The sequence below is a fragment of the Dermacentor albipictus genome, chromosome 10 (genome assembly GCF_038994185.2).
Source record: "Dermacentor albipictus isolate Rhodes 1998 colony chromosome 10, USDA_Dalb.pri_finalv2, whole genome shotgun sequence".
Lineage (NCBI taxonomy): Eukaryota > Metazoa > Arthropoda > Arachnida > Ixodida > Ixodidae > Dermacentor > Dermacentor albipictus.
In genome coordinates, this window is record NC_091830.1 from 60,788,674 (window position 1) to 60,816,084 (window position 27,411).

The 27,411-nt window shown below is 45.7% G+C and overlaps 1 protein-coding gene across 1 annotated transcript in view; it reads left to right on the top strand.

Moving 5' to 3' along the window:
• emb (exportin-1 emb) overlaps nt 1-14,178 on the top strand; it is a 59,796-nt gene extending 45,618 nt beyond the window's left edge. Inside the window, exons 20-22 of the mRNA XM_065444495.2 lie at nt 1,705-1,873; nt 8,775-8,871; nt 11,632-14,178. Of these exons, the coding sequence (XP_065300567.1) occupies nt 1,705-1,873; nt 8,775-8,871; nt 11,632-11,778 (413 nt within the window). The 3' untranslated portion in view covers nt 11,779-14,178. The remainder of the gene's footprint in view (nt 1-1,704; nt 1,874-8,774; nt 8,872-11,631) is intronic.
• The last annotated feature ends 13,233 nt before the right edge of the window (nt 14,179-27,411 follow it).

Sequence of the window (27,411 nt, forward strand, 5' to 3'; positions counted from 1 at the left end):
TCGTTTTTTGGAGGCCTGTTTCAGAGGGGGATGAAAGTAGCAGCAAACTTTTTCATAAGAAATGCGTGCCTAACTATTTTTTTACGCATTAATGAATGGCCATATTTGAATAGAACAACACACCAGAGTAATATGAATCATGATGAGAGCTTCGCTGGGCAGTGTCTTTCTAAAATCAGATAACATGTTGACGCCAATTACCAAATTTTTCTTCCACGTAAAATGCAATGCCTCTCATAGCTAAATACTAAAGGAATGTTAAATGTTTAGAGAAGCATCATACACAACTTCGCGCGTTGAATTTGCAGATATTCTTTTTTTAGTCAAAATTTACCGATAGACGCGGCGCATATATGCATTGCAAAACCTAGTAGACCCCTTTAACGCTACTTAGCTTGCGATATCCAAGCCGCAAAGTTTCTCGACTCACACGCTTTTGAAGAAGAAACTGGTTAAGGTATGGCAGCTGAAAGAAGCCGACGTATTCTTGAATACGTACGGCTCGAGCCACCCATGCCCCAAGCATACACGAAGGGAACGAGCGCGCGCGGCAGCCGAGCGAGCCGGAGCGAACGGCGTCCTGGCCGTGACGTCACTCGCGAGAGGGCGCCACTCCTAATTCTCGGGGCTAATAGCGCTGGTTTCCCTTCACCGACGCCATTTTGAACTGGTGCAAAATGCGCACAAAGAAAACAGCTTCAAAACAAGCGCAAGATGGCGGCCATCGGCCACCGCGTTCGCAAATGGTGACGGCGCAAAGTTTGAACATTTTTGACCAAATTTTGCTGATTTCGCGTTCACCCTGGCCCCTTTAAGTACGATTTTTTATTATTTTCCGATTAAATTTAGCTTCTAGATTTCGCGGAGGGATTCTTGAATGTATAAACGTAGCGAAAATGCACTTTTCCGAAAATCGACTTTTTTGTGATTTTTTGCCGTTTCAAGACCCGCGTCCCCCTTAATGCGCCTTTGTCGCCTGGCATGTACAGAGTTCGATGTGCCCTTGTTTGATTGTTGGGTCAATAGTGGTATGCGTGAGTCAGGTTTGTTATGTGCACGCCTGCTAGCAGCATATTCATCGGTGAAAGCAGTTTGCACTCGTGTTGTTCCAGTTCAGCATTGCCTGATCTGGTGGCACGAAACTCAGTGAATGACTGTGTATCAGTTGTGTCTGTATGGTGCATAATGCAGTTTCTGAAATGGAATTGAATCTAGCCTGTTAACAAACTGGACTCACGACATAGCTCGCTGCTCTAGTTATGTGCACATCTTTATGTGCGAGTGGCACTTTCAGGCAGCTGGCTGGTGAGGAGTGTTGGTGCCGCGTGCACTGTATTATACAACAGAGCTAATCTTTATGGGCGTTGATTCATGTTGATCATTGGAAAGCAGTACTGCAGACGCGTCCTTGCATCGTCTACAGTGAACACCATTGAACGTGGTGCACACCGTCATACATGAATGGTTAACACGGTTATGCGCTTGATGATTCCTAGTGAGTAGCAATGAAAGAATGGTAGGAGATGGTGCAGTATGAGTGTCATCTTTGTTGATGTGGAATGCTGATGCAAGCGTGGCTGGTACACGTTGCATGCAGGGCACGCGTGACTTTGGATTAGCTGTTAGCGGCACTCTTGATTTCTGCGAAGCACGGTTTCATGCCGTAGCCTTGTTCACCCATTTTTCTTTTCCCTCCTCGTGCAGGCCTGTCGATGCAGGCATCCATCCTGGCCTACATGTTCAGCATAGTGGAGGCAAACAAGGTCACGGTGCCGCTCAACCCAACAATGCAAGCCAACGGGATCACCAACGTGGTCTACGTGCAGGACTTTGTGGCCAACCTTTTGAAGACGGCGTTCAGCCACCTCTCCGAGTGAGTTGCTCTGCTCTTTTAGTCTGACGAACAGACAAATGGTTATTGCTTGCCTTAAGGGGGGATGAGGGTCTTGAAAACTTTTTTTTTATTTCTTAACATATCTTCCTGAAAATTGGCATGCAGATATATCTTTGAATGCTGATCCCAAATATATATTCAGATTTTATATATCTCTTCTAGAAATGAAGACATTGCAAAATAATTGATCCCACATAGGTCTTTTCTTACGGGCCATTATGATAATTTCTTAATTAAAAAAACTAGTTTCAAAGAATAGCTTTCATTTCCAAGGGCCCACTGCACATCCTAAAGCTAAAGAAATTTTTAAAAAGTGATCATAGAGGTCGTGAATGAATAACAAAGTAGGAAGAAAAAAACAATGCAGGAGTAATTAGCTTACATCTGACCTAATTGCTAGCCTATTGGGTTTAATGAAAAATGGAAAGCTTTAGGATGTAGCTGAGGTTTTACTGAAAAAAATGATACCTAATTCAATAAAATCAATTGATGCAAACACTATGAAAAGTTCTGTAAGGCAAAGGCATTTGATCGAAAAAGCAAAGCTGAGAAAATTGCATTCAAAGTTTTGCTTACTCTGCCACTTTTGTTTACCTATCACATGGAAAAATTTAATGCTTTAGCATGCAGCCCAGTCATTACTGAACACAATAACACCAAACTCACAGAAATCTGTTCATGTAAAGATTGTGAAAACCTCTGTATTGCATTGGCACTTGACAAAAAAAAAAAAAAGCTCAGAAAGTCGTCTTCACTAGCTGCGCCGACGTTCATTAGCTCGAACTTGCGGGAAGTCGCGGACTTCTTCGCCAATGAAGTTTTAATGTTGTCTGCGTACTTTTCACGCCCCGCGCACTCCGCGCAAAACACCGTGTCGAAGCGTTGAGCACGCGAGCTCGGTTCAGCCGCGTCCGTCGGCACCGAAGCGGCGTGCGGAAACGCCGAAGTCGACGTTAGGCTTAGCTCAGCCGGCTCGGCCGCTTTCGACGACACGGAATCCGAAGCGACTTGCAGCGTCTCAAAAGTTAGCATTTTCGACGGGCTTAGTCCAGGCGCATCCACCGGCACTGCAGAGACTTGCGGTAACACCGAAGTTGACACCGATCGGCACTGTCCAGCCGCGTCCACCGGCGAAGCTGTTGTTGGCGAGCTCAGTCCAGCCGCATCCACCAAGGGCACAGCAGCTTGCGGCATCACCGAAGCTGTAGTTCTCGACGATGTGCGCGCTTATTCCATGCGCGCCTCTTTTTGCTGACTGCTTTTCGCGTGCTTGCTTTCAAGCGCGCGTCTCGCGCCATCGTGACACGCGGAACAACGACACCAGGCACGCAAAAGCAAGAAATTCTTGGTTAAAAGAAGCGACTCAATAGCCAAAATATCTACAAGAACGATAAAGAAAAAGGCAGAACGAAAAATACTAGGAAACAAAGATGAATGCGAAAAATGACGTGCGCGCCGGCGAAAGCAGACGACGCGAAGGAGTCGAACAACGCGGCCGCGGGGCCGCGGCAGGCGTCACGGCCAATCAGAGGGCTGCGCCTCGGGGAGGCGCCCGTTTCACCCAATCAGCGGCTGTCTCGCGACGATTTCGCGCTTGAGAACAGGTGCCTGGGTTGCCGATCGCTCCGCTGCACGAGGGTCTACAGCGTGCCGAGGGGCGCCAGAATGGAGAGCGGGAAACCAGCTTTCAAACGAGACCAAGATGGCGCCGATCGGTTCGCGTCGCGCGGAGCTACGGCAGCTTGAAAATGAGGCAAACCCTCGCGCTTGGCGTTCAATTTCGGCTCACCGACGTTTCTAAATTGCCGTTTTTTTAATACTTCGAGTAGGAATTGCGCCATAATAATTTGTAGAGGCATAGTTGGGACATTAAAGACTTCAAAAACGCACTTTTTGAAAATTGCCGTTTTTGACCATTTTTCGAGATTTCAAGACCCGCGTCCCCCCTTAAGCGGATGCAAGGGCTCTTCCGGTGTATCTTGTGCCATGCTCTTTGTGTTGTGTAAGCAGCACCCCTCTTCGTGTCCCTGCGTTGCTCTAATCACATCCGCGAGTCCGAACTGTTTCCGGTTGGGAGGATTGTTTGCACTTAGCATTCTTGCACTTTCATGGCATTGTAGTAGCCACACACATTCGCTCGTCAGGGTGGTCCCCCTCACAACGCATAGCAGTGGCATTGTCACCTCCCCATTCTCGTTGCCTGTGCACAACCTGATCGTATCCTTGGAGTGTGCAAAGTAGGGTGGCAGCGTGGGCCGAGAAACTGCTATAGGCATGAAACATTTATGTTGACAGCTTAGGTGTTGGGAGAGTAATCACCTCTCCACTACATTTGAGAGAAATCATCTTTCACTTGTCTGTAGTGGCACCCCCGGCACAGATAGTCTGGCCGTTATGCAAATGAAACACGTCTGTGTACGAGAGACGTGGCTGCAGTCAGCCAGGGCAACGACACTTGCGTGTGAAAGGGCTGAGGGAAAAGCAAGCATCTAACAGGTTCGCATCATTCAACGTAAGGACTGTATAATGGATGCAGCTCGATATAGTTCCCAGGGTGTCTACCAACCGGGAAAACCGGGAAAACCGGGAATTCTCAGGGAATTTGAACAGTCTGGAAAAACTCAGGGAAAGCTCAGGGAATTTGTGCTTCTATCAGGGAAAATTAGCTGTAACTTTATTGAAAGGGAACGAAAGTCGTGTTAATGCTGGCTTCAGTAACAGAGGGACCGCAACGAATCGTCATTGACGCCGTGTCATCGGCACGATGTATTGCCAGAGTAGTTAACGACCGATTTTCTAGACGCCCGATTTTTCGGACATGCCCGATAATTTGCACAATTTTGCGGAACCACCACGCACTCCATATAGTCAGTGTATATTGCCCTGACTGCAGGTCTGAAATGGCATCAATCAAAGCCGCCACCGCCGCTATTTTGATTATCTCGCCGCCTCGAACCGGCACTCTCGCAGGCAGATCCGCTGGCAGCCGTAACCACCACCGCGGCAACGTCAGGCCTAGCTGCTTCTATGTTCGCTATTAAGCTTCTTGCCGTGCGGTGCCGTGTTTTTCATTGAAAGAATTCGCCGCTATCACCAATGGCACCGACTCCGCCTTTGTAATCCTCGCGATTGGCTTTGAAGCTCGCAGAGCACAGCGCGTTGCGTAATGCTAGTCTCCGAAAGTTAGATTCACCTCAGTACACTAGTGTTAGGCGGTGAAGCACAACAAGCGCAAGAAGGGGGGCAATTGTCGCGGGACACAGTATGTATTACTTAATTACACATGCGTGCACGTCGTCTCCTGTCACAGTAAAAGCCCTGATATGCCTAAAAAGCTTACTGGCAGGCCTTCAGAGCTTTTTGAGACGTGCCTGTGGTAATTTTAGCCCTTAAAGGCACTTAAAGACATGCATTAATTTTTTTCAGACTGCCCGTTCTTTTTCAATTTTTTCTGCGGCCCCTCGGAAGTCCGAAAAATCAAATGTTGACTGTACAACTGACCAAGAGGATGCTTCAGATGATCCATGTGGTGAAAGCGTGGTAGAAGGAGGATGAGAACAGAAAGGACCGATGCACTGAGGAATTAACGGGAAAGGGTGCCGCCACCTTTTTGAAGGAGCTTGAGCTAAAAAAACTAAGTGATGGCTGATGCTGAGACACAGGTGTCCCTCATCCAAACCAAAATAAATTGCTTCAAGGTGTTGTTTTCATTGGCTTTACTTAACGAAAATTAACAAAAACATAGACGTTTCGCCACCTATGCGGGTGGCATCGTCAGTACACAATGGCAACAAATGAGAAATACATCCTATTTATCAGGATATCCTAATTATCAAAATAAATTGTTTACACAGTGAAACCCAACACTGAGATGTTGTGTACGGGCTGAGAGTATGTCAGGACAGTTGAGGTTGACTTCCTAGCTGCTGAGAGAGAACCTTAGTTGTGACAAAGTTCAGGACCTCATACAGATGAGCTTGCTATCAGTTTATAGAAATAGCTGATATTAAAAAATATTTACTTATGTATGCATCTCCTTTTCATTCGTATTTGAAAATGTTCGACTCAATTTGGAATGGGCTTTACCATTTCTTTCGCTGTGCATTTTACTAACACCTTCCTTCTGTTTTCTTTTTAAATAAAATATATATTACTCCTTACTATACAAACTGGATTAGGTCATTTTTTTGTTTGAGCATGCTTACTAGAGAGTGACAGCATCGGGCAACGTGGTGTCAGCCTGTCTTGACATAAAACAAAGTTCTGGCTCATTCAGGGAATATTGCAAAGGTGCTCAGGGAAAACCTGGAAAACTCAGGGAATTTGGAAATGTCAACTTGGTAGACACCCTGGTTCCACAACACTTGTGATATTTTGCGTGGAGTTTGCTAGAGGGTATCACCACGGTGTGGTATAAGCAGCGTCTCGAAATACTCAGCTTTGGTACAAATAGCGTGACTGTATTGTTTGACTAGAATGTGTGGTTGTCCAAAATCCACATTCCTCAAGATCCACTTCCTCTCACCAATGTCCTGAACCTTGCCGATAACCCACTTGCTAGTGTTCACACTTCATAATTGTGTCACTGTGTCGTTACAAGCAGCAGTTGTGAAAAGCGTGTTAATGCATTGTGTACTGTGTTACGACAGTTGCCTTTGCATGACTGGAGCTTTCTGATGACTGTGACATTTGCAGGGTGTCTACGAACCAGGAAAGCCGGGAATTCTCAGGGATTTTGAGTACTCTGGAAAAACTCGGGGAATTTGGGCCTATATTAGGGAAAATTAGCGGTAATTTTCTTGAAAGGGCCGAAAGTCACGGTAATGCTGGCTCGAGTAATAGATAGGAATCGTAATAAATCGTCTTTGACGCCCTGTCGTCGGCTGGAGGAGTTTCCAGTGTACAGTCAACGACCGACTTTCCGAATGCCCGATAATTTGGACGGCTTCGCGGCACCACCATGTACCCCTATAGTCAACGTATCGGAACGTGTGAAATGTCGGACACAAGAACCCTTCCCCGTCTGATTTTCCGGACTTTTTGCCGTGACCGCAGGTCCGAAATGGCATTAACCAAAGCCAACACCGCTGCTGTATTGATTACCTCGCCGCCTCTAACCGGCGCTCTCGCACGCAGTTCCGCTAACAGCCGTAGCGAGCACTGCGGCAACGCTAGACCTAGCTTCTTCGACGTTAGGTATTAAGCTTCTTGCCATTGGGTGCCGTGTTTTTCGTTGAAAGAATTCGCCACTGTCAGCAATGGCACCGACTGCGCCTTTGTGCTCCTCGCAATTGGCTTCGAAGGTCGGAAAGCACGGTGCGTTGGATAACGCTGGTTCCTGAAAATCAGCTTCGCCTCAGTACAGGAATGTTACGTGGTGAAGCATACGCAAAAGTATTGCGGTGAAGCATTACAAGCGTCGGAAGGGGTATTGTCATGGGTCACATTATGTATTCCTTAATTATACATGTGTGCATCCGGGATCTCCTGTTAAAGTACGAGCACCGATATGCCTAATGCTTGTATCGACAGGCCTTCAGAGCGTTTTCGAATGTACCTGCGGCGGTTTCAGCCCTTAAGCGCAGTAAATGACATGCATTTATCTTTTCCAACTGGCTGATTTTTCGGACGTTTTTGCGGCCCCTACGGAGTACTAAAAATCGGACGTGGACTGTGCAACTGACCAAGAAAATGCTTCAAATGGTCCGTGGGGCGAACGAGTGGCGGAAAGAGGACAAGAACAGAAAGAACCTATGCATTGAGAAATGAACGGGAAAGAAAGCGTGCTGCCGCCGTTTTGAAGGAGCTTGAGCTAAAAAAAAGTGTTGGCTAATGCCAGGATGCAAGTGTCCATCATCCAAACCAAAATAAACTCTTCAAAGCAGTGAAACACAACACTGAGGCGTCGTGCCTGGGCTGAGAGTATGCCAGGGCAGCTGAGGTAGACTTACGAGCTCTTGAGAGAGAATCTCAATTGTGACAAAGTTTGGGCCTCATACCTCTAAGCTTGCTATCAGTTGATAGAAATAGCTCATATTAGAAAATATTTGCTTCTGTATGCATCTCCTTTTTATTCGTATTTAGGATGTCCTACTCTGTTTGCAATTTTTTGAAGACATTTTATTTGCTGTGCATATACTAACCCCTCCTTTCTATTTTCTAATTGAATAACATAAACACTACTCCTTAGTACTCAAACTGGATTAAGTCGTTTTTTTTATTTGTTTCATATGCTTACTAGAGAGTGACAGCATTGGGTGATGTGGTTTCAGCCCATCTTGACATAAAACGTAGTTCTGCGTCACTCGGGGAATTTCGCAAAGGCACTCAGGGAAAGCCTGGAAAACTCTGGGAATTTGGAAATGTCAACTTGGTAGACACCCTGCATTTGGTGAGTGCAGTGCTGTCCCCAAAACTGTAAAATTTGAGCTCAGTTAGTGTTGAACGGCATCCCTTTAGAAACTGTTGCAGGCTGAACTTGTCGACTATCTCGCCATCGTCTGCAGCACATACAACTGCCATTTCCAGATAGCCATCAATGCATAAAGTAAAGGAAGTGTGTGTACTAAATGTCTTTGACCAGTGTCCTGTGAGTGTTCCAAAATTATGGATGGCTTCTGTGCCACAAGATGAAAATTTTCAACAGATTCCAATGTAAACTCGGGTGTAGGACTCTAAGTCATCCACCATCATCGGCCAATCTTCCACTAAAGAAACAGCCTCACAGGCACAACCTCTCGGAGTCTCAGATTGCACCAGGTTGCTTTACAAAATCTCTTCGTAACTTCTCACATCACTCGCAAGGATTAGAGTAGCTTACATGTTAAAAAAAATTTGTTGTAGTTGAAGTTCATTGTATCGTGATGTTTTCATGCCGCAGTGCACAAGTGAAGATTACTGTTCAAGGTTTCTTCAACCTCAACCAGGACATCCAGGCTTTCAAGGAACATCTGAGGGACTTCCTTGTCCAAATAAGGGTGAGTCTGTATGGCGGATCGCAACGCCATCTCGCCACTGTGTCATGGGAACTTGTAGGAACTAAGGGTACCCACTAGCCAAATGTGTCCAATTCCTTTAGTGAGTGCCCACAATTGGTGCTAGCTCATGAACTGCAGTAGTTGCGTACAAGCGAGCAAGCACATTAACTCTAGCGTTTTTCTTGTGACAACAGCGGAATGTGGATGTGCCACAGTGTCTTCGCGCTGCCTGTATGTTGCCCTAACTGCCTCCTGTGTTGCATCGTTGTCACCATCATTAGAATTCAGGGATGAGCCATAATATCTGCTCAGGCTCATGATGAGCTCGTGTGTTAGCTGGCCTCTCCCACCAGGGTCTCAGTTCCCCTCACCTTTCTCCTTTTGCACTTAATTCCGCAGTGTTGTCCGTCCCCGTGCTCTTTTGAACATGGCTAACCCATAGACTTTTGCTCTTTGTACTTCATTGAATGTCCGGCTGGCACCATCGCAGAAGGTAGTTGGGCATCTCATCCAAGGAACCTTTGGAAGAGTATGAGACCAGCTTCAACTTCCATGTGACCAGATTGCTCTCTGTCTTTTTCCGGCACTGGTGTGTTGCCTGCCACTCTGTGTAGCCTTCAGAATTTGGCTTTGGTCCGATGGTCCATCTGAAAGTCTAGTGCTTATCTGGTAAAGAGCTCAACCAGTACACTGATTTCTATGTGTGAGGAATGGCCGCGGGTCATCAAGTGCCATCGCAGCATACTGTGATATTGTCTCCGACTAAAAGATATATTTATTCAAATCTAGGCCGATAGTTTTTTCAAATGATGATGTACCAGACTTGATGGTCGACTGAAATTCGAGGATTTTAAGAAACCCGTCAGTTTGTAATTGGAAATGATAAATATGGTGCATAGCTCGCGCCATCTAGAAATGTCAGTATTGCGGCTGCTACTAGCCGTGCCAGTAGCCAACTGAAGTACACGATCGTCATCGCCATTTTTACCTGTGTCGTATCAGCATGCAGCATGGCGCTATCGTAATGGTTTTCAAACAAAAAGTTGTGCTAGTCACAAGGGCATCGTCAAACGTTCAAACCGGGCAGGACTTCAGCGTTAATGAGAAAAACGTCCGCGGTTGGAGGGGGCAATGGGAGATGCTTTTTGCATGAGCTGCAACGAGGAAATGACAGTGATGAGGAAGATAAGCGCGCAATAACAGAGAGGAGCTGTTCACAGAGATCGCTCCATGTTTCGACGCCTACAAGCCGTGTTGCCGCACTGCTTGCCTCTTTGAAAGTACAGATTTCCATGCCACTGCCGGCATAAAAAGAAAGCCGGACAAGCATCGCCTCTTTGCAGGTGCACGCCTCGCTTGCATGACTTTCAACAGCGGTACTAGTGTCCATCTTCGTGCGGCCAGAGTCAACACCGTGCAGACAATCTGAGGAAGCGTCCTTGGTCATGGCAGCATTATCTGGCGACGCCGGAGCCCTGACGCTTTGCTGCTCATTTGTCAATCGCATTCCGCAGCGATAGATTATCAGTTGCACGCTTCCTGCCCCTGTCTTTTTTTTGTTGCCGACCAAAAGGATGCAGAAATCAAGACTTTCTCGCATTGCCGGCCATGGTGAAAGGCATGACCACGTTAGGGCTGTCACAATATTCTGAGCACGACGCCTGTTCACTGGTGGCAGGCGCAAATCATTTTACGAAGCAAACTTTCCCTAAACAATTTGAAGCTGCCTTTTTGATCAAGTGTTTCAAGTAACCAGTAGTAGTGCTAGCCACGCGTAATTTTTGACACTTCTTTTATTTGTTCTGTGTGGCACTCATAATTGCTTACCAAAAAGAAAAAAAAAAAAGCTAGAAGTTGCTGGCTTTTAAATGATACCAAAATGGCACCGGGCAAGCACGCAGGTCCTGAGGAGCAGGCAGCTGAAATGAGGAGAGTTGAAACCTCAATTTAAAGGTTCGCACCTGGAGTTGTTAATTGTTGCAATATGGGAAATAAACAGAATTTCACAACCAAGTTGTAGATAGGTTCAAAAGGGTTTCGGGAATGCGATAATTTTTGGGCTGACTTTCGTTTTTCAATTACCACGCCCCTTTAAACATGTTGTCGCCTAGTGAATAGCACTCAGATTGAACCTTCCACTGTTTCAATCCATGAGGCTATGTTTTCAATTGGTGAAGCTGCACTGAAAGACAGTGTGATACTAAGGTGCTTGTGTTCTGACTTTGTTTCCACCAAGACATGCAAACAAAATGTGCTAGACATGCGCTAGAGTACATGAGAAATGTCAACCAAAACACGACTGCAACTCAAAATGCCTGTGGCTTGGGAGAGACGAGACAGTGGGTTGAAATGATGCTGTGTCCAGAAGTCCTCAAAAAGTGTGTGTGTGTGGGGGTGGGGGGGGGGGTTATTCTGTAACTGTCCACCTAGTGGGCATCTGCTGCTGAAGTTCTGATTGGCTGGGCTGAGGTACGCGTCAGAAGGAAACAGGCGCCTTCAGCCAATCAGCACTTGAGGAGCAGATGAAATGGACATGTCCAATAGGTGAGCTCTTACAAAATAGCCCCCCAGGTGCACGAACATGATAGGGTAGGTGTATGATAGGGTGATAGGGTATGATAGGGTAGGGTTTGATAGGGTGATAGGGTATGACAGGGTATGTAGAAAGGCCTTTGTTCTCTGGTGGATTTCTAGTAGCTGACAGTGCTGATGTGAATGTGGTAGCAACGGAATGGGCCAACTTGGTTCTGTCTTTTGCAGGAGTACACTGGCGAGGACGACAGCGACCTGTTCCTCGAAGAGCGGGAAGCAGCACTGCGGCAGGCAGAGGAAGAGAAGCGCAAGATCCGCATGCTTGTCCCCGGAATCCTCAACCCCCACGAGATTCCCGAAGAGATGCAGGACTGAGCCGCCATTGTATTTATATAGAGCTCTCGTTCTTTCCTTTCCTCTCCTTTCTGCACCGTCCCCCTCCTCGGCTCACAAGTTCCTGTTTCTGCTTCCTCTCCTCTTATTACCCCAAGCATCGGCCTACAGGGGGCAGCGCCGTTCCTTCCTCGCCATCCTCCCATGTTCCCCCTCCCCCCTGCCCTTTCACTGCAAAGCTGTCGCACATGCCAAACATCATTGTTTCGTTCATTTTTATTTTTTGGCGTTTGCACACAGACTCTTTCTCTTTTGGCGCAGTACTCACTTTGGTTGAGGCTACTTGTGGTTCACTAGGCACTTTGCTTCCTAAATTATATGTGTCCTCCTTTGTGTGTCAGACCGTGTGTGTGCGTCGTCGTTCCCCCATCATACCATTTGCAGGCACGCACACAGACAAAGAAGATGCATTGTTTGAACTGTTGTGTGCTGTGTACGGTCGTGGCAACTGCAAGTGCTGAGAGTAGAACATACCGCTGATTTGGGAGCGAGCCCCCGACACCTTTCAAGCTTGACCAAGTCCGAAGTCGAGCAGGCCCCGTTCCCTCTGCCCATACCTGTGAGCGCCCACAATTGCTTGCGTTTTGCCCAGGCAAAACCTTCTTTCGCATGCGTCCCTCTCACTTTCTCGGTATGTTCTCTCAAAACACATGCAAGGGTTTTAGCCTGTCTTTTTTAGAAGCTTGATGCAAAGGACAGTTGGAACATTGTGTCTGTTTATAGCGTTGCAAACTGTGGGACTCTGAGATCAGTAGGCAGTTCTAGGGAATGTCGTCGTAGGAACCAAGTGGAGAAAAGAGCAGTCTCTCACCCTTTTAGGGTGGTTGTGGCAAGCGGAAGACGATGCTGCCTTCGTTCTTTTTCTTTTTTTTTTAAACCATCGGCGCCACATTCGTCTGGCAAGGACGTCTGGCCTTTGTGTGTGGCTGTGTGTGCGTGGGTGCTGTGTGCGAGTGGTGGCGGTGTGTGGTTTGCGTGAGTGGAGTCCTCAACGTTTCGGCAACGGAGACTTTGAGGGATCATCGCCGCCGATGGCGCCCACAGCCATCCAAGCGCGCGCGACCACATCTGCCTGGGAGGAGGAGGTGTGCATCGTCGGCCATGGGGCGTGATACAAGCCTGAAGCTTGCTTCTTTGTACCTCTCTCTCTCTCTCTCTCCCTCTTGTTCTTTGTCTCTATCAGTCTCCATTTTTTTTGTCAAGAGTACCGGTTTCGCCACCTATCCAACGTGGCCGGTACTGAAGTGCATTTTTACAATATTGCCCTTGTGGGGCAGCGATCTATATACTGACGTCTTTCTCTCGTCGTTTCCTTTCGTCCTAAAAGTGCTAGGTTGGCTGCAAAGTCTTTCGCTGTTGTTTGTGCATCCCCACCCCCCTCTTTTCACTTGTCGGGCATTTCAGAAGGTTTATCGTGCGTCTCACTTTCTGTTCCTTTCTTCTCTCAGTTCTTCTCTCTTCTGTCGTGCGGGTTTCACCTATTTATTTTGGAACAACTTTTCGTTAAGTCTGTCGTTAAGAGTCAGCTGAAGTCAGTCACACAGCTCCGATATCTTCTTCTTTTGATCGCGTATCTGTAAAAAAAAGAAAAATACTTTTTTTGTCTTGCATCCTTCAAGCACACTACAGTCTGTGTCCGAATTTATATATATATATTTTTTTGCTTTAAGTTTTTATACAGCGACACCATGGTTGTGCTGGTTTTACTAGTTATGACTTCAGTGTTTTTCTGGTGGGAAGAACTTTGCGAAGCTCGAGGGAAACCTCACAAGGCGTGGAGAAGCTTTGCTATCGCCATCAAGACCTTTCTTTTGTCGGAAGAGCGCCATTGAAGTGGCGACATATTGAAGAGCCTGGGTGCCAAGGACCCTTCAGCGGACGCTGCTTCAAGAGGACAGACTTGAGACAACGGAGCGAGCTTTACACGTTGGTCACCCCTTCATGCGAAGCGGATGAGAGAGAACGCCCGTGTGAATGTGCGTGAAAACGAGGCGGCATTGGGCGGATTTTTTGCACATGCCATGCGTGTGTGTGCGTGTGCGTGCGTGTGCGTGCTTCACATTTTTTTCCCCATTTTTTTCCCCCTTCCCCTTCCGACGATGACGGAACCTGTTTCAAAAAAGCAAAAGGAAAAAAACTGCTGGTGTGTGCGTGTTTCAAATCCTCGAAGCGTGGTTGATGTTGTGCATTGGTGTGCTTGATTGGACAGATAACGATCATTTGTGAGATTAAGCGTGGATGTATGTGTTGAAACAGTTTGTATCTTATGTTCTGTCGAAGGATGCATTTTTTTTTTCATTTCGCTATTGTAGATGATTGGAGAGCAAAGATAAAAGGAAACAGTTGTTTTCTGAAGGAATAAATGAGTGTTTTTACATAGTTCCCACAGTGTGAAGTGTGCTGTTCATGCATGTGTCTGGAAGACGTCGCTTCCATCACAGACGTCGACCAGAAAGTTAGGGGTGATCACGCCGCAAACTGCTTCTGCTATTTGCTCTGTGGTGTAGACCTGAGAACAAAAGCTGTTAGGTAAGGGCCAAGGCTCAGAACCTTTGAGTGGTTATCTGCCGGTTGGGTGAACATATATGAACTGACCGAGCAGTTGGTTTCCTTTGCTGCAGGCTTTTCTGCGCGTTTCAAGGACAGCCTGGCTTCATTGAAAGTGACTGTCTCGCGTTAGTTTGAGTGTTTGCAAATCTTTTAAGATGAGAGTTTGGGGAAGATAGCCTGTGTTCATTAATATTCAAGTCGAACTGGCAAATTAAGCGTTGCTTTGAGGACTTCACCGCACTGAGTGCCACTTGGGTGGCATGCTGCTACAGGGGGAAGGAAATCACTCCAAATCGATGCCAATGTCAGTGGGTGAATCCGGATACCCTATGTGTCTGTCATTTCGACAATATTTGCAAAACAACACTGCATGTTGTTAAAGGCAGTGTACTATTTATTAGCATGACATTGAACCTGAACATAAACTCTTTCCTAGCGCATGAGGTGTGACGAGCTAGACGAGACTTTATAAAATTTGAAATTACACAAAAGGTGCCTCAAGTGAGTTTTGACTTTGTGATGAGTGTTTAGTTTCGAAGCACTGATGCCACAAAGAAAGTTCGCCTAATGCTCTCGCTGGCAAATGTGTTTTACAGTGAATGTCACTTTCTCGTGCGACATCCTGCGACATTGATGGTGAAGTGGCACCAGCCTATGTGAGAGTGGTATGACCCTTTGAAGTAGTGCATTTTGTCGGTAACTCAATGAGCAAGACATAACTTAGGTTCACTAGAACTAATAAAAACAATACTTAAATGCAGATTAGAGCTGTACTATAACATGGGTAACGTGCGCTGATAATACCAGAAAGATGTTCTGCAAGATGGATGTGCTGGTAGCTGCTGGGCGGTCACACATATACGACCATTTAGCAGGTTATCGTCTATCCTTTTTGACGGTGAAGATGAAAAAATTTCCAGGCTGGCTATGTGACTTGTGATAACACCGCATGCAAAAATGTTAGTATTGTTTACGCGGAAAAGTATATTTCGGCATTATGCTGCGGGGTTTGCATGTATAGACGCCAAGAAAACAAAAAAATTTTGTCTGCTCTGCCTTTGTATTTAATGTTGTCCAGGGATGGTAAAAAATGCCGTGAAACTAGGTGCGGTTTATTGATAAGTAAATGTACAATGGTGTTGGATACAAGTTCCAAGTAAGTAGGACGTCTCAATGTCAGACAGCTGCCTGTGGGACCTCTGTCCAGGTGTTGAGCAGGTTTAATTTGTGTACAAAAGGGGTCAAGGAAATGCTTGCATCGGCAATACGTTCCAGGGTAACTGTTCTAGAGCGTCTGTTTTGTGCTTACTTGAAAAATGGTGCAATCTGTACTGTGAAGAGGAAGCTTTATTTCGAGGGTCATCTAGTCTCCTTATTCAACTACATGTGAAAGGTAGGAAGGCTCGCATTAAACAATGACAGCCAAATTGAACAAGGTTTACTGCATTTTAGAGAGTATTGACAGTAGGAAATGGATGTCGAATTCTTAATTTTGCAATTTCTGAAAAAGAAAAATGCTGATGGCTTAAACATCTGCTTCCTACAGTCCCTATATTTCCCTATAGTCCCTATATAGTCTCGTCGAAATCTGTGCAGCGAGTGCCAAGAAAAATTATTTCTCCGTTCCCATGCATTCCGATAGGAGCAACCGAGGTAGAGCTTCCTTTTTAATCAGATTTACATTTGAAACACAATGCAATTGCCATATCAAGCTGAAGTAATAGCTTGGCTCTCTCTATGGTGTCCGCACCATAATGTTTTTTTGCCGGAATGTGGCATTCATAAGTGAGAAGATGGTGCGGGGCAGGACTGGCACTGCTGCCATGAAAATACCAACTCCAATTATTTAACATGTTCCTTTATAATGGGTGAGTGGTTGTCGACCATAGGTTGGCTAATGATGTTGCATTTCAACATAAGATGTAAGTAGTATGATCGGTTAGATTGGAGTTTCGTGTTGAAAAGCTCGCCAAATTTACCTCTTTAAGAGGGTCTCAGCTTGCTGGTATGGCTTTATCACACGGAAGCGGCGTGAAAGAAACAAGACTGACTGACAGGACAGGCTTTTTTTTAGAAAGCATTTCGAGAGCAAGGCCTCTAACAACGCTGCTGCTGCTTCAGCTCAAATTTATTCAAATCGGGCAGTAATGTACATTCGTACCAGAATATGCAGGAAGAGGCCCCGAGCCTAGAGCTGTACGGGGACCTCTTGGTCTGTACAGTGGTGGTGTAGCGTATTTTAAATACAAGACAACAATAAAAACTTTGAGTACAGACCAACATTCGAAGTCTTATTGTTACATTACCAAACAAAAGAACTCCAGCAGAACCAACCTTGGGTTGCTGTCTTGGTAGGTGATATCTTGTGCACAACAGCAAGATACACGAATGTGCAAACAGAAGGTACGAATGTGCCCCTACGACCACCATGGTGGACTTTGCAGAGAAATCATCAACCATGCTAGTAAAAGCACAAAAACACTGTGTTCAATTACACAAAATGAAATGCTCGACCTTTCAGAAACGCACCACAGTACAATAAAAGATGCACAGCGAATTTCTTGTTGCCAAGAATGGTTCATACCCGCTATTAAGGGTGTAACCCAACTATAACTGAGCATTTCGGAGCGCAGTTTAGGGGACAAATGTGTGCCGTAACTTTTTTCTTTTGTGGTGCTCTAGAAGATGCGTGCCCTCACTTTTGACAAGCAGGTTGTTGCTATGCTTGTACAACAGCTTCGAGCACTGGTGCGTGCAAGTATCCTCTGCCTCTTCAGGCATGTGTCTGTTGTCTACTTGGTTAGAGCATTGAGCGTCTGTGCTGGGGACCAGGGTTCGAAGCTGGTCATTGGACGCTTTTATTCATTAATTTAACTTACTTATAGTGACAGCTAGGTGACATCTAGGGTACCAAGTTCACCATAAATGGCCAGAGAAAAAAAAAGCCTGCAAATGATGTTGGAGATAGGCAACTCAAAAAATGCGTAACTGTGGCGATAACAAGTAGAATATAATGCAGTGTACATCAGCAGTAGCTATATAACATGAGAAAATAAGATTTGTTTAAAAGCCACAACTTAATGTATGTAATGGGAGGTTATTCCAAAATGATAACGCTGAATGGTATGCAGTGTGTTTAATTGCTTCACATAATTGGTAAGAGGAAATCGTGATGTGCAGCGAAGCGAGCATGATTTTATTTATTTTATTTATTCAGAATACCCCTAAAGGCCCTCTTGCAGGAGGGTATTATATAGGAGGGGGGTCGGGGTGCAGTAATGCATACAGATGTAACAAATGAGTAGCAAGTCGACAAAAACAAAACAAAAAACGGGAACTGGTAAACTATAATCGCAAAAAAAAATAATAGAGGTGACTTGCAGAAAATGTTTACGAGAAGATTGTCAAGTGGCCTGCCTGGACAAGGTGACCAAAAGATTATATTTAACGAGGCCATTAACTGGCAGTAGTCTGCACTTATGGAGGAGCACACAGGCATGACTATATAATGGGTTAAAAGGTAACATTCCGACATAGCTTAGTTCTGTAAATGTTGTTATGCAGTAATTAATGTGGCTTTCGATACGTGCAAAGTAGAGCATAAGAAAAGTTGATGTATTAAAGTAGCATTGGGCCTTGAGTAATATTCTGATACCATGAGCAACCTTGGGTCTTAAATTAGTAATACGCTTGCATATTTGAAGTTTGAGTCCAAAGTTACTCCCAGAAATCGGCACTCAGAAGCAGCATGGAGCTGCTGAGCACGAGGTCGCGGGATCGAATCCCGGCCACAGTGGCCGCATTTCGATGGGGACGAAATGCGAAAACACCCGTGTACTTAGATTAAGGTGCATGTTAAAGAACCCCAGGTGGTCAAAATTTCCGGAGTCCTCCGCTACAGCGTGCCTCATAATCAGAAAGTAGCTTTGATATGTAAAACCCCATAATTTAATTTTTTTAGAAACAGTATGAATGGCATAGTGACTGAAATGAATTGATGGATGGGATGGTGGAAACTTTTTACTGGAATGGAACAACAATGAATGACATTTTAGAAGGGTGAATGTTGAGAGTGTTATGTCAGTACCAGTTTAAAATATTTTGTAGATCAGTGTTTAATTTGATAGTCAAAGGATATATAGACCAGTTGGAAGCAAAGGTTGTGGTGTTGTCGGCATGTAAGAAAGCTTCAATTTCAGTGTAAGAGTGGGGTTGAAGATTAATATGCAGAAGACAAAGATAACAATCAATAGCCGGGCAAGGGAACAAGAGTTCAGGATTGCCAGTCAGCCTCTAGAGACTGTGAAGGAGTACATTTATCTAGGTCAATTACTCACAGGGGACCCTGATCACGAGAAGGAAATTCATAGAAGAATAAAAACGGGTTGGATCGCATATGGCAGACATTGTCAGCTCCTGACTGGTAGCTTACCATTATCACTGAAAAGGAAGGTGTACAATCAGTGCATTTTACCAGTGCTGACATACAGACTTGAAGACTGACAAATGGAGCTGGGCAGGTCATGTAATGCGTAGGTTAGATAACCGGTGGACCATTAGGGTTACAGAATGGGTGCCAAGAAAAAGGAAGCGCTGTCGAGGACGGCAGTAGACTAGGTGGGGTGATGAAATTAAGAAATTCACAGGCACTCGCTGGAACTGGTTGGCACAAGTGTAATTGGAGATCGCAGGGAGAGTTCTGCGTCCTGCAGTGGACATAAAATAGGCTGATGATGATGATGACGATGACATGGGACACCCTATATAATGAATGAATGTGGTTTTTATTGGTGCAAGGGCCAAATCTGGCCAAAGAGCACCATGAGGGACACCCTATATAAAGCATAGAAGTGCTAGTGTGTGATAATTTGCAGTACTGCAAGTTCCCCTTGTTAAATACCAAAATAACTTTACCTGTTGTGTCAACAATATTTTAGTCGGAAACATTATTTATTATGCGAGATGGAGGGTACAGTGATGTGACAAGCCATTTGTTTTAACATTGATGGAATGGATGTTATTGAGACCGTGGCTGGATACCCTCAAATGCTACGTGATATCAATAGTTTCAGGATGGAACACAGAATGGGTGCGAAGTGGAAGCAGACGTAGTTATGGACAGCAGGGGAGGGATAGGTGGTGGGATAGAAATTGCAGGCATGGATCAATTTAGCTGATGCTGGATAGAGATAATTGGAATGGTTGAAAGAGGTCATTGTCCTACAGTGTACATAGAATACACTGATGATAACAATGTTTAACAGATTTCAAGCAGGAGATATTAAGAGCTTAGCTGTTTGGGAAAATTGGGAATGTAAGATTTTGCTTAAGTAGCACGCAATGAAGGCAAAGAATTTGGAGGACACTTAAGCTTCGCCTCCAAGAGGGGAATGCGATAGCATTCAAAGATCCCCGACAGCTTCTCATGCTTCCCGGCAACTGTAGCTCATGTAAATGTAATGTTTTTCTGGGAACGCTGGCGGCGAATGCTATGCTCGAAGGCAAGCTTTGTGGTACTTTTTCTTTCTCCCCACGGCGGGCGTCGTGGATACATGGAGGTGAGTGCCATCTGGATGGTTTTGCAAGGAACCGAGCGAGGCACGCTGCTCCTACTAAGACGGACCTCATACGGCAGCTGGAAAGGGGGATTGTGTCTGAGTTTTCACGTAACAGAATTATATTTTCTTGTACATTCTAATTACAATCCGACCCTATATTGTCTAGAGGTTGCGTGTAAGTTGTACTTTACCAAATTTCTGATGCATTTTACTTTGAGAGATTATATTTTCTTGTATATTCAGATTACAATCCGATGCTATCATGTCTGGAGGTTGCGTGTAAGTCGTGCTTTGGGAATTTTCCAACGCATTTTACTTTGAGAAATTCAATTAATTCAGCAATGACTACGTGCCACGCCGAGAGCCTGTGTGGATCGGGACGCGTGCTTCAAGATGATTTTTCTCATGCGGATAACGTCGCCGATGCTGCCGCCGGATTTTCTGCGACGGGAGGCCCTTGACGCTATCGCGTTAAGAAGAGAGGCCAGGACAAACATAGTGCTACCTTTGTGCTGTCTCCTTGTGTTCTTATTTCCCATGAGCTACGTACACAGCTGGAGGAAGGGCCCTAGGACTTTGAACCTGAATTAAATATCCCTTGCCATTCGATTTAATTTGAGAATTTATTAATGTAACCTCGTCATACCCAATATTCATTATAACCATATATCTCTGTTCCACTAAAAATAGTGGTAAGGCAATTTATTTACTTCTTTATATGTGATAATTCGTTATATCTATGTTCGTTAAATCGAGGTTTGGATGTGTTCGGAGTTTTCAAATGTTTGTTCCATTCTAATACTAAGCAATAACAGTTCTTGCAGTTTGCAGGGAGAAAGATTGATGCAAGTTAAGAGTCTCCCGAATGACTCAGATACAAGCTGCAGTTGCACAGGCAAACCAGTTCTCGAGCAAACACATGGAGGAAATCACTTATGCCCAATAGTTTCCAGTTGTTAAATAAGGATGCCTCAACAATTAGGCTGCCTAAGAATTTGCTGTCACAGTTTAGGCAAAGCAATTTGTTACTTGACCAATTTCACTGCCTTTTGGATCTCTGAAATGTTTCACAGTGCCGACAGTATTACATTTAGCTCCTTCAACGAGCTCTATGCTCTACTACATGCATCTGGTGAAGTTCTGTTTCTTTACTTCATTGCTGTCAATGTGCACCAGGTATGACTGTCTTTCCTTTGTTTCTCAACTGCGAGCTTTTCAGTTGAGCTGAAATCCAATTTATAAAGGTACCATGTGTAGACAGTGGACACTTAGACATAAAAAAAAACTGTTTCAGATGTCTTTAACACGCATTAAAGCAGTCATGTAAGGCATATATAGGCATCATAATTGTTTTTTTGGCATGCATAGGCTAAATTAATAACTTCCACTATGCATCTGAGGATAAATCATAATTTTCTAATAAACACAGACCCCATAACTCCTGTTTTGTGAAATTCACTTTATTTGCTCAGTTGAACGGAATGAGGCAAGTTGCGTAGGTTACAAAAGAGTTGTCTAAAGTTAAGTGTGAATAGACACCATGAGAAAAGTTGGAGTAATCTGTGACAAACTAGCGTCATCTCAAAGTTTTTGGGTTTCATGTTGTTTCTTTTTACCCTGAGTATTAGTTTGTATGCAGAAAAGGAATGCTCAACAACCACCCAAGTTTGTGGTAGATACTTGTACTTTGAAAAGTTCGACGATCCAATGCCATTAGGAATTTCAGAATGTTTGTTGGTCAGAACCATTGACAACCATTTACACTGGCCAAGTGTTTGTAGGGAGAATCGCCTTCCTTAAGCCAGGTTCCCTGGTGGGTTGTAACATTATAAACAAAATGAGGCTAGGACAAAACGTTAAAAAAAGGCATGTTTAGGTTCTGAAATTCCAATATAGGCACCAATATCAGAATAGATAGGATAAAGGTGCCACTAAAATGTTTCTACACCTCTAAGCTTGTGCTTAGAGGTGTAGACGAGACACAAGCTTGCACTTGTGTCTCGTTCTTGGTACTTTGTGGTTGTATGTGTTTGCGCTGTTACAATTTTTATGTCAAGCAATGCGTATAAGTGTCTTCATTGTAATCCACAGCAATGTGCAATGTCATGTGATGTTTACGCACTGCTCAGGCCACCACTTTAACGTCATTCAATGCTTATGCACTGTACCATTCGGACTGTGAATACAAGCAGTCAGGGAAGTCTAGTCTCTAGCCTTCACAGCTTTGCCTGTTAAGAACAATTGATGATCATCATCTAGAAAGAAGTAAAACAAGGTTGAAAGCCTGGGTGAAAATTAAGATGCAATGATGTGAAACTTATACCAGCTGTACGGGTGACATTTGCCAGCCTGTTATAAAGGAAAAGCCACGTATTCAGATCTGTTGATTTGCAGGCGTCCTTACGTTAAATGATGTTACAATTGGTGCAATTTGATGCCTTGGAAACGCAATGCACTGGCTGCAAGCGAGTCTACATGTGCCACTTGTCTACGGCTAGCTTACGAAGCTATGCAAATGGGATGCAGAAATGACTGGTGGGTACCTCAGTCATACAATGTTTATTACTAAACATGACAGCGGGGTGGCATTCGCACAACTAAAGGTATTCGAAGAGTGAGGCCGGACAGAAACGGATGACAAGATGGCAAAACAGAAATATATTATAGGTCACCAAAAGTTGGAACATCGAGGTCAGCAGCTGGCCGTTCTCCCACAGAAAACTTGTTTGGGCAATGTTGCCATTTCTAACGTAACAGCGGATTCGCAAACAACAACTAAATTCCGACTGATCAGAGGCCACAGCGTCACACTAACTGAAGTCGTTTGCTTCTGTGGTTATTCCGTGCAAGGCTCCAAAAACACTTCCACAGGGTCCACGGCTTCCTGTTCGGACACTTGATCACGTTTTGAACTTGCCACGCTCACCTCCACGTGCCATCGCACATCACTTGTTCTGGTCATGACCACTTCGTAGCCTTTCCTTCTCCTGGACATCTGATTTTGGATGAGCTTCCTCTGATATTTACACTGATCGCACGCGCCCAGTCCTTTCGAATCTGCGAAGAGGGTGCAGTCTTTGGAAAAGAACTTTCCATTGTAGGAAGGGCAGCTGCCAGCCAAAGGCTGCAGGCCTACTCCGGTGCACAACTCGAGTTTGCTAACGCTGTCAATGAATGCCTCGGCATACTTGCGCGTCGGGATTGGCTCTTCACGCCACTTTTTCCCCCGTAAGTGCGCTTCTGCCGTCACAGCACCTCCGCCGCTTTGCTGCACTTGAATTCTGACCGACTTGGTCATCACTACGCTGCTGTTGGGTTCGGCGGCGTCCACTTCGCACTCGGCGTAAAGAAAGGAACCTTTGGAATCCGCCAGGGTTATTTCCGACCATCCCCTTGGAATCTCGAGCTTCGAAAACGACAAACTCTCAACCGTTTTGACGGGTTCGTTCAGTGAGCTACCTCCGTCACAATTGCGGGCCTCCGACGACGTTGTTGTTGCGTCAGAACATCCATTTTCCACAGTAATTTCCGTTTTTCGTCGCTTCGGCTTGGGCAGTACCTGATTGCAAAGGTTTCGCTCCTTTCGCTTCTTCGGTAGCGACTTCGTATAGTATTTCGGCGCCTCGGGAAAAATGGTAGGGACGGCATCTTTTGTCAGTTGCGGTCGGTCGCGGGGGATCTCGACGATTTCGCCGTTGATTATGGTCCGAAATGTCCGCTCTATGAAACGAGGGTCGAAGTGACGATCGCAAACGACGCTTCTGTGGTCGAGGACCCTGTCTGTTCGCCGGATGTTTCGCGACCACGCTTTGAGGCGTTCGGGCTCGATCGGAGCGCGGAAGATGGACCGAGCTTCTTTGCAAGAACGGTAGCCGCTTTTGCAGCCCGGTACAAAACAGGTTCGCTCTCGATTGTTCGGCCGCCTTTCCGTCATCTTGGTCGTTTCATCTCCGCTGCCTTCTGTAATATGACATGACACGAGCACGTGGACGAGTAGACACTGCAAGTCTTGTTTTGTTTCTTTTTCAACTGTCGCACAAATGAGTTTCCGCAGTGACACCGCAGCACCAAGGCACACTGAATGTTGAGCGTCGGTCTAGTATCTCCCGCGCGAACCCGCTCCTCGTCTGCTCACGCTTGCTCGCAGAACGCGCCAACTATTCTGGGCGCCAACACAGAATCAAGTCAGAATCAAGACATGATCAAGAACCAACTGGCGCCAAGGCGTTATGATGGCTCACAGCTATGGTGGCTAGAAGGGGCAGTGCAACAGGCGAGAACCGGCGGAGCCCACAGAGGAGCGATGAACGTTGTAGATGGCGCTGTTTGTAGCTAGCGTGCAGCTTTCGCAGCTTTTGAGGGGGGGCAGCGCCCGGCCGCTAGCACGCGCGTTCACTTTGCCTCGCGTTGGAATTTTTAATATGTAATGCGCGGTGCAAACATTACAAAATGTTTGCCGCTCAGAGATGCATTATTAATAACGGTGACTCTTCTTCTTAGAGCAAAAAATGGAAAGATCTGTTATTTGCAACACCGGAACACGCAGCAGATGTTTAGCCATGCGATTTAATAAAGGAGGAAGATAGCATCTGAAGGCCACTCTGGTCGAGTTGGTTTTTGCTAAAAGGCTTGTGTTAGCGCAAGCTAACGTGAACCGTGATCACGCAAGAATCCGAAACGCCGACTTTCAACTTTTGTCATTCGGTCATCTAGCTGTCGCAATCCAGTAGGCACAGAAAAAATCGCACACGCAAACAGACAATAACAACGCTGAGGCTGCGCACATCACCACGTCGTTCAGTTCACTCTCCTCGTCCGCATGCGCCAGCAACATGCCCTTTAAAAAGCTTTAGCTTTGTTTGAGAAAAGTCCATATGTGGGCGGCGAAACTCAACATGCACTATTTTCCATCACTGCTTTTGTTGTTAAGAGGTCCACAAGACGAGAGGAAACACTTTATTGCATAGTACAGTAATCCATATGCACACATCAGATCGAGTTTAGCCGTAGGCTCTGCTTCACTCTGCTTAATTTCAAAGATATATTTGGCGCTCCAATTGAAGAGCATTGTCCTTGTTCTAAGATTTTGCGAAAAAGTGCAGCCTAGCTAACACCACAAGCTCGCATACCTCTTGGCGGAGTGTTAAACTGCATAAAATCATGCACACTGAAAGCATAAAGCCTCTCTGTGCTTGGTTGCACAGATTCATCTCCTTCCGTTTGACAAGCGCTTTCTTGGTGAAGTACGTATTTGGGGGCACCCGGAAAGACAGTATACAGCATCGTCAGTCACCTGCGGAGGATCACGTGGAACTTCTACTACTTCCCCATTTATCACATCTTTCTATGTACTTCAATTCGAAACGCTGGTCGCAAACGACACACTCTACATGCTGTCAACTCGTTGTCAGCACGTTTGATGTTTCGCGGCCACAATTCACGCCGAGCTGCGTCTGATAAGGGATGTCTGAAAAGGGAGGTCTCGGATTGGCACGCTGTGTACTCGCTTCTGCGCCCGGATACAAAACATGTTTGCGCTTCCGACGCCATGAGTCATCATCATCAACAGCCTATTTTATGTCCACTGCAGGACGAAGGCCTCTTTCTGCGTTTTACAATTAGCCCTGTCTTGTGCAAACCGATTCCAACAAGCGCACGCGAATTTCCTAATTGCATTGCTCCACCTAGTCTTCTGCAGTCCTTGGCTGCGTTTCCCTTCTCTTGATATCCATTCTGTAATCCTAATGGTCCAGCGGTTGTCTAACCTGCGCATTACATGACCTGCCCAGCTCCATTTTTTTCTCTTTATGTCAATTAGAATATCGGACCCGTTTGCTCTCTGATCCAAACCACTATGTTTCTGTCTCTTAACGTTATGCCTAGCATTCTTCGTTCCATCCCTCTTCGCGCGATCCTTAAAAGCTTCTTTGTCGGTCTCCAAGTCTCTGCCCCATATGTCAGCACCGGTAAAATGCACTGATTGTACACCTTCCTTTTGAATGATAATGGCAAGCTTCCATTCAGGAGCTGACGATGTGTGTCGTATGTGATCCAACCCATTTTTATTCTTCTGTGAATTTCCTTTTCATGGTCAGGGTTCCCTGTGTTTAGTTGACGTACCTAGGTAAACGCACTCCTTCACAGACTCTAGAAGCTGACTGGCGATCCTCAATTCTTGTTCTATTGCCCGGCTATTCATTATCTTTGCCTTCTGCATATTCGCTGTGTACATATTCCCTGCCTATTCCCTATATTCGGTGAGTACTCATGGCCGTCGATCGACGTCCATGAGTACTCACCGAATACACACACCGCGTTATCTAATACATAACACAGAAACAGCACAATATCACGTGCCAGGCATCTCAAAATAATCACAGTGGCACATGTGCGACACTTCCCAGCTTCCAAGTGATCACGATCGACGTACAAACAAGCGCGGTCTACACGCCTACACGTGCCCAGCAAAACTCGCTGACGCTACACTGGCAAGGGCCGCGCCGCGGCTTGTACTTGCACACTAGCGCGCTTCAGCGCCCCTAGCGGCGCCGACAATTTCATCGCTCATCGCGCCTTTCCTCAGCACGGCGTAGATTCGTCGCCCACCACACTGTCCGCTTCTAGCTACTGTATCACAGCCGACCGCAGATGGCCATACTTGGCTCATAGAGCGCCTACAAGCTCGTAACGACTGCGCTTGTTTTCGTTTTCAATAGGTAGGGTGGTGTACAAAACATGCCTATGACGTGTTTCCGGCTTCCAAAATCGCTTCCGCCGCATTATAATAGCAAAAGCTTAGCCTTTAAATCAGCGTGATAAATCTAGAGGACGCCATCCTATAGCGCGTGAATTTGTACACCACCACTTGGTTTGGTAGGTGTCGTGAGCTAAAGATCCACGCGTCACGAACGGCGGAAACGTGTATGGAGGAGTTTTATTGTCAGCTATGCGGGACACAGAACGAGTATACGCCAATTTGGTTGGTTGTAGCCTCTGAGATAACCCCAAGCTTCGGAAGTCATAAGTTGGTAAGTGCGGTGTTGATTAGAGGCACTAGGGGGCACCCACATTGGTGCACTTGCTTGTGATCACTGAAAACAGCGATCAGTGTCAATACAAGGCCAGGAAATACCTCGCGTAAAAGAATATAAATACGTCGGTATATGCATGGATAAACGAAGGCAACAGATATATGGGAATACTAAAAAATATCAATAACAGTAAAGGGGAAGAGAAATGAGGCTATAATGAAACACAGAGCGCCACGGAGATACAATAGGTACGAAGTGCTCCGGGATATGTGGAGAGATGTAATGGTTCCATAGCTTGCATCTGGAATCGGGGTTGTTTGCTTGACATCAGGGGTGCAATCAGGTCTCGCTGGTGACCAAAGGTCAGTTGGACGCCTCGCATTGGGCACTCACGGGAAGACCACAAATGAAGCCGTGCAGGGTGATATGGGATGGACAAGTTTTGAAGTGAGGGAAGCTCACAATAAATTTGAGAA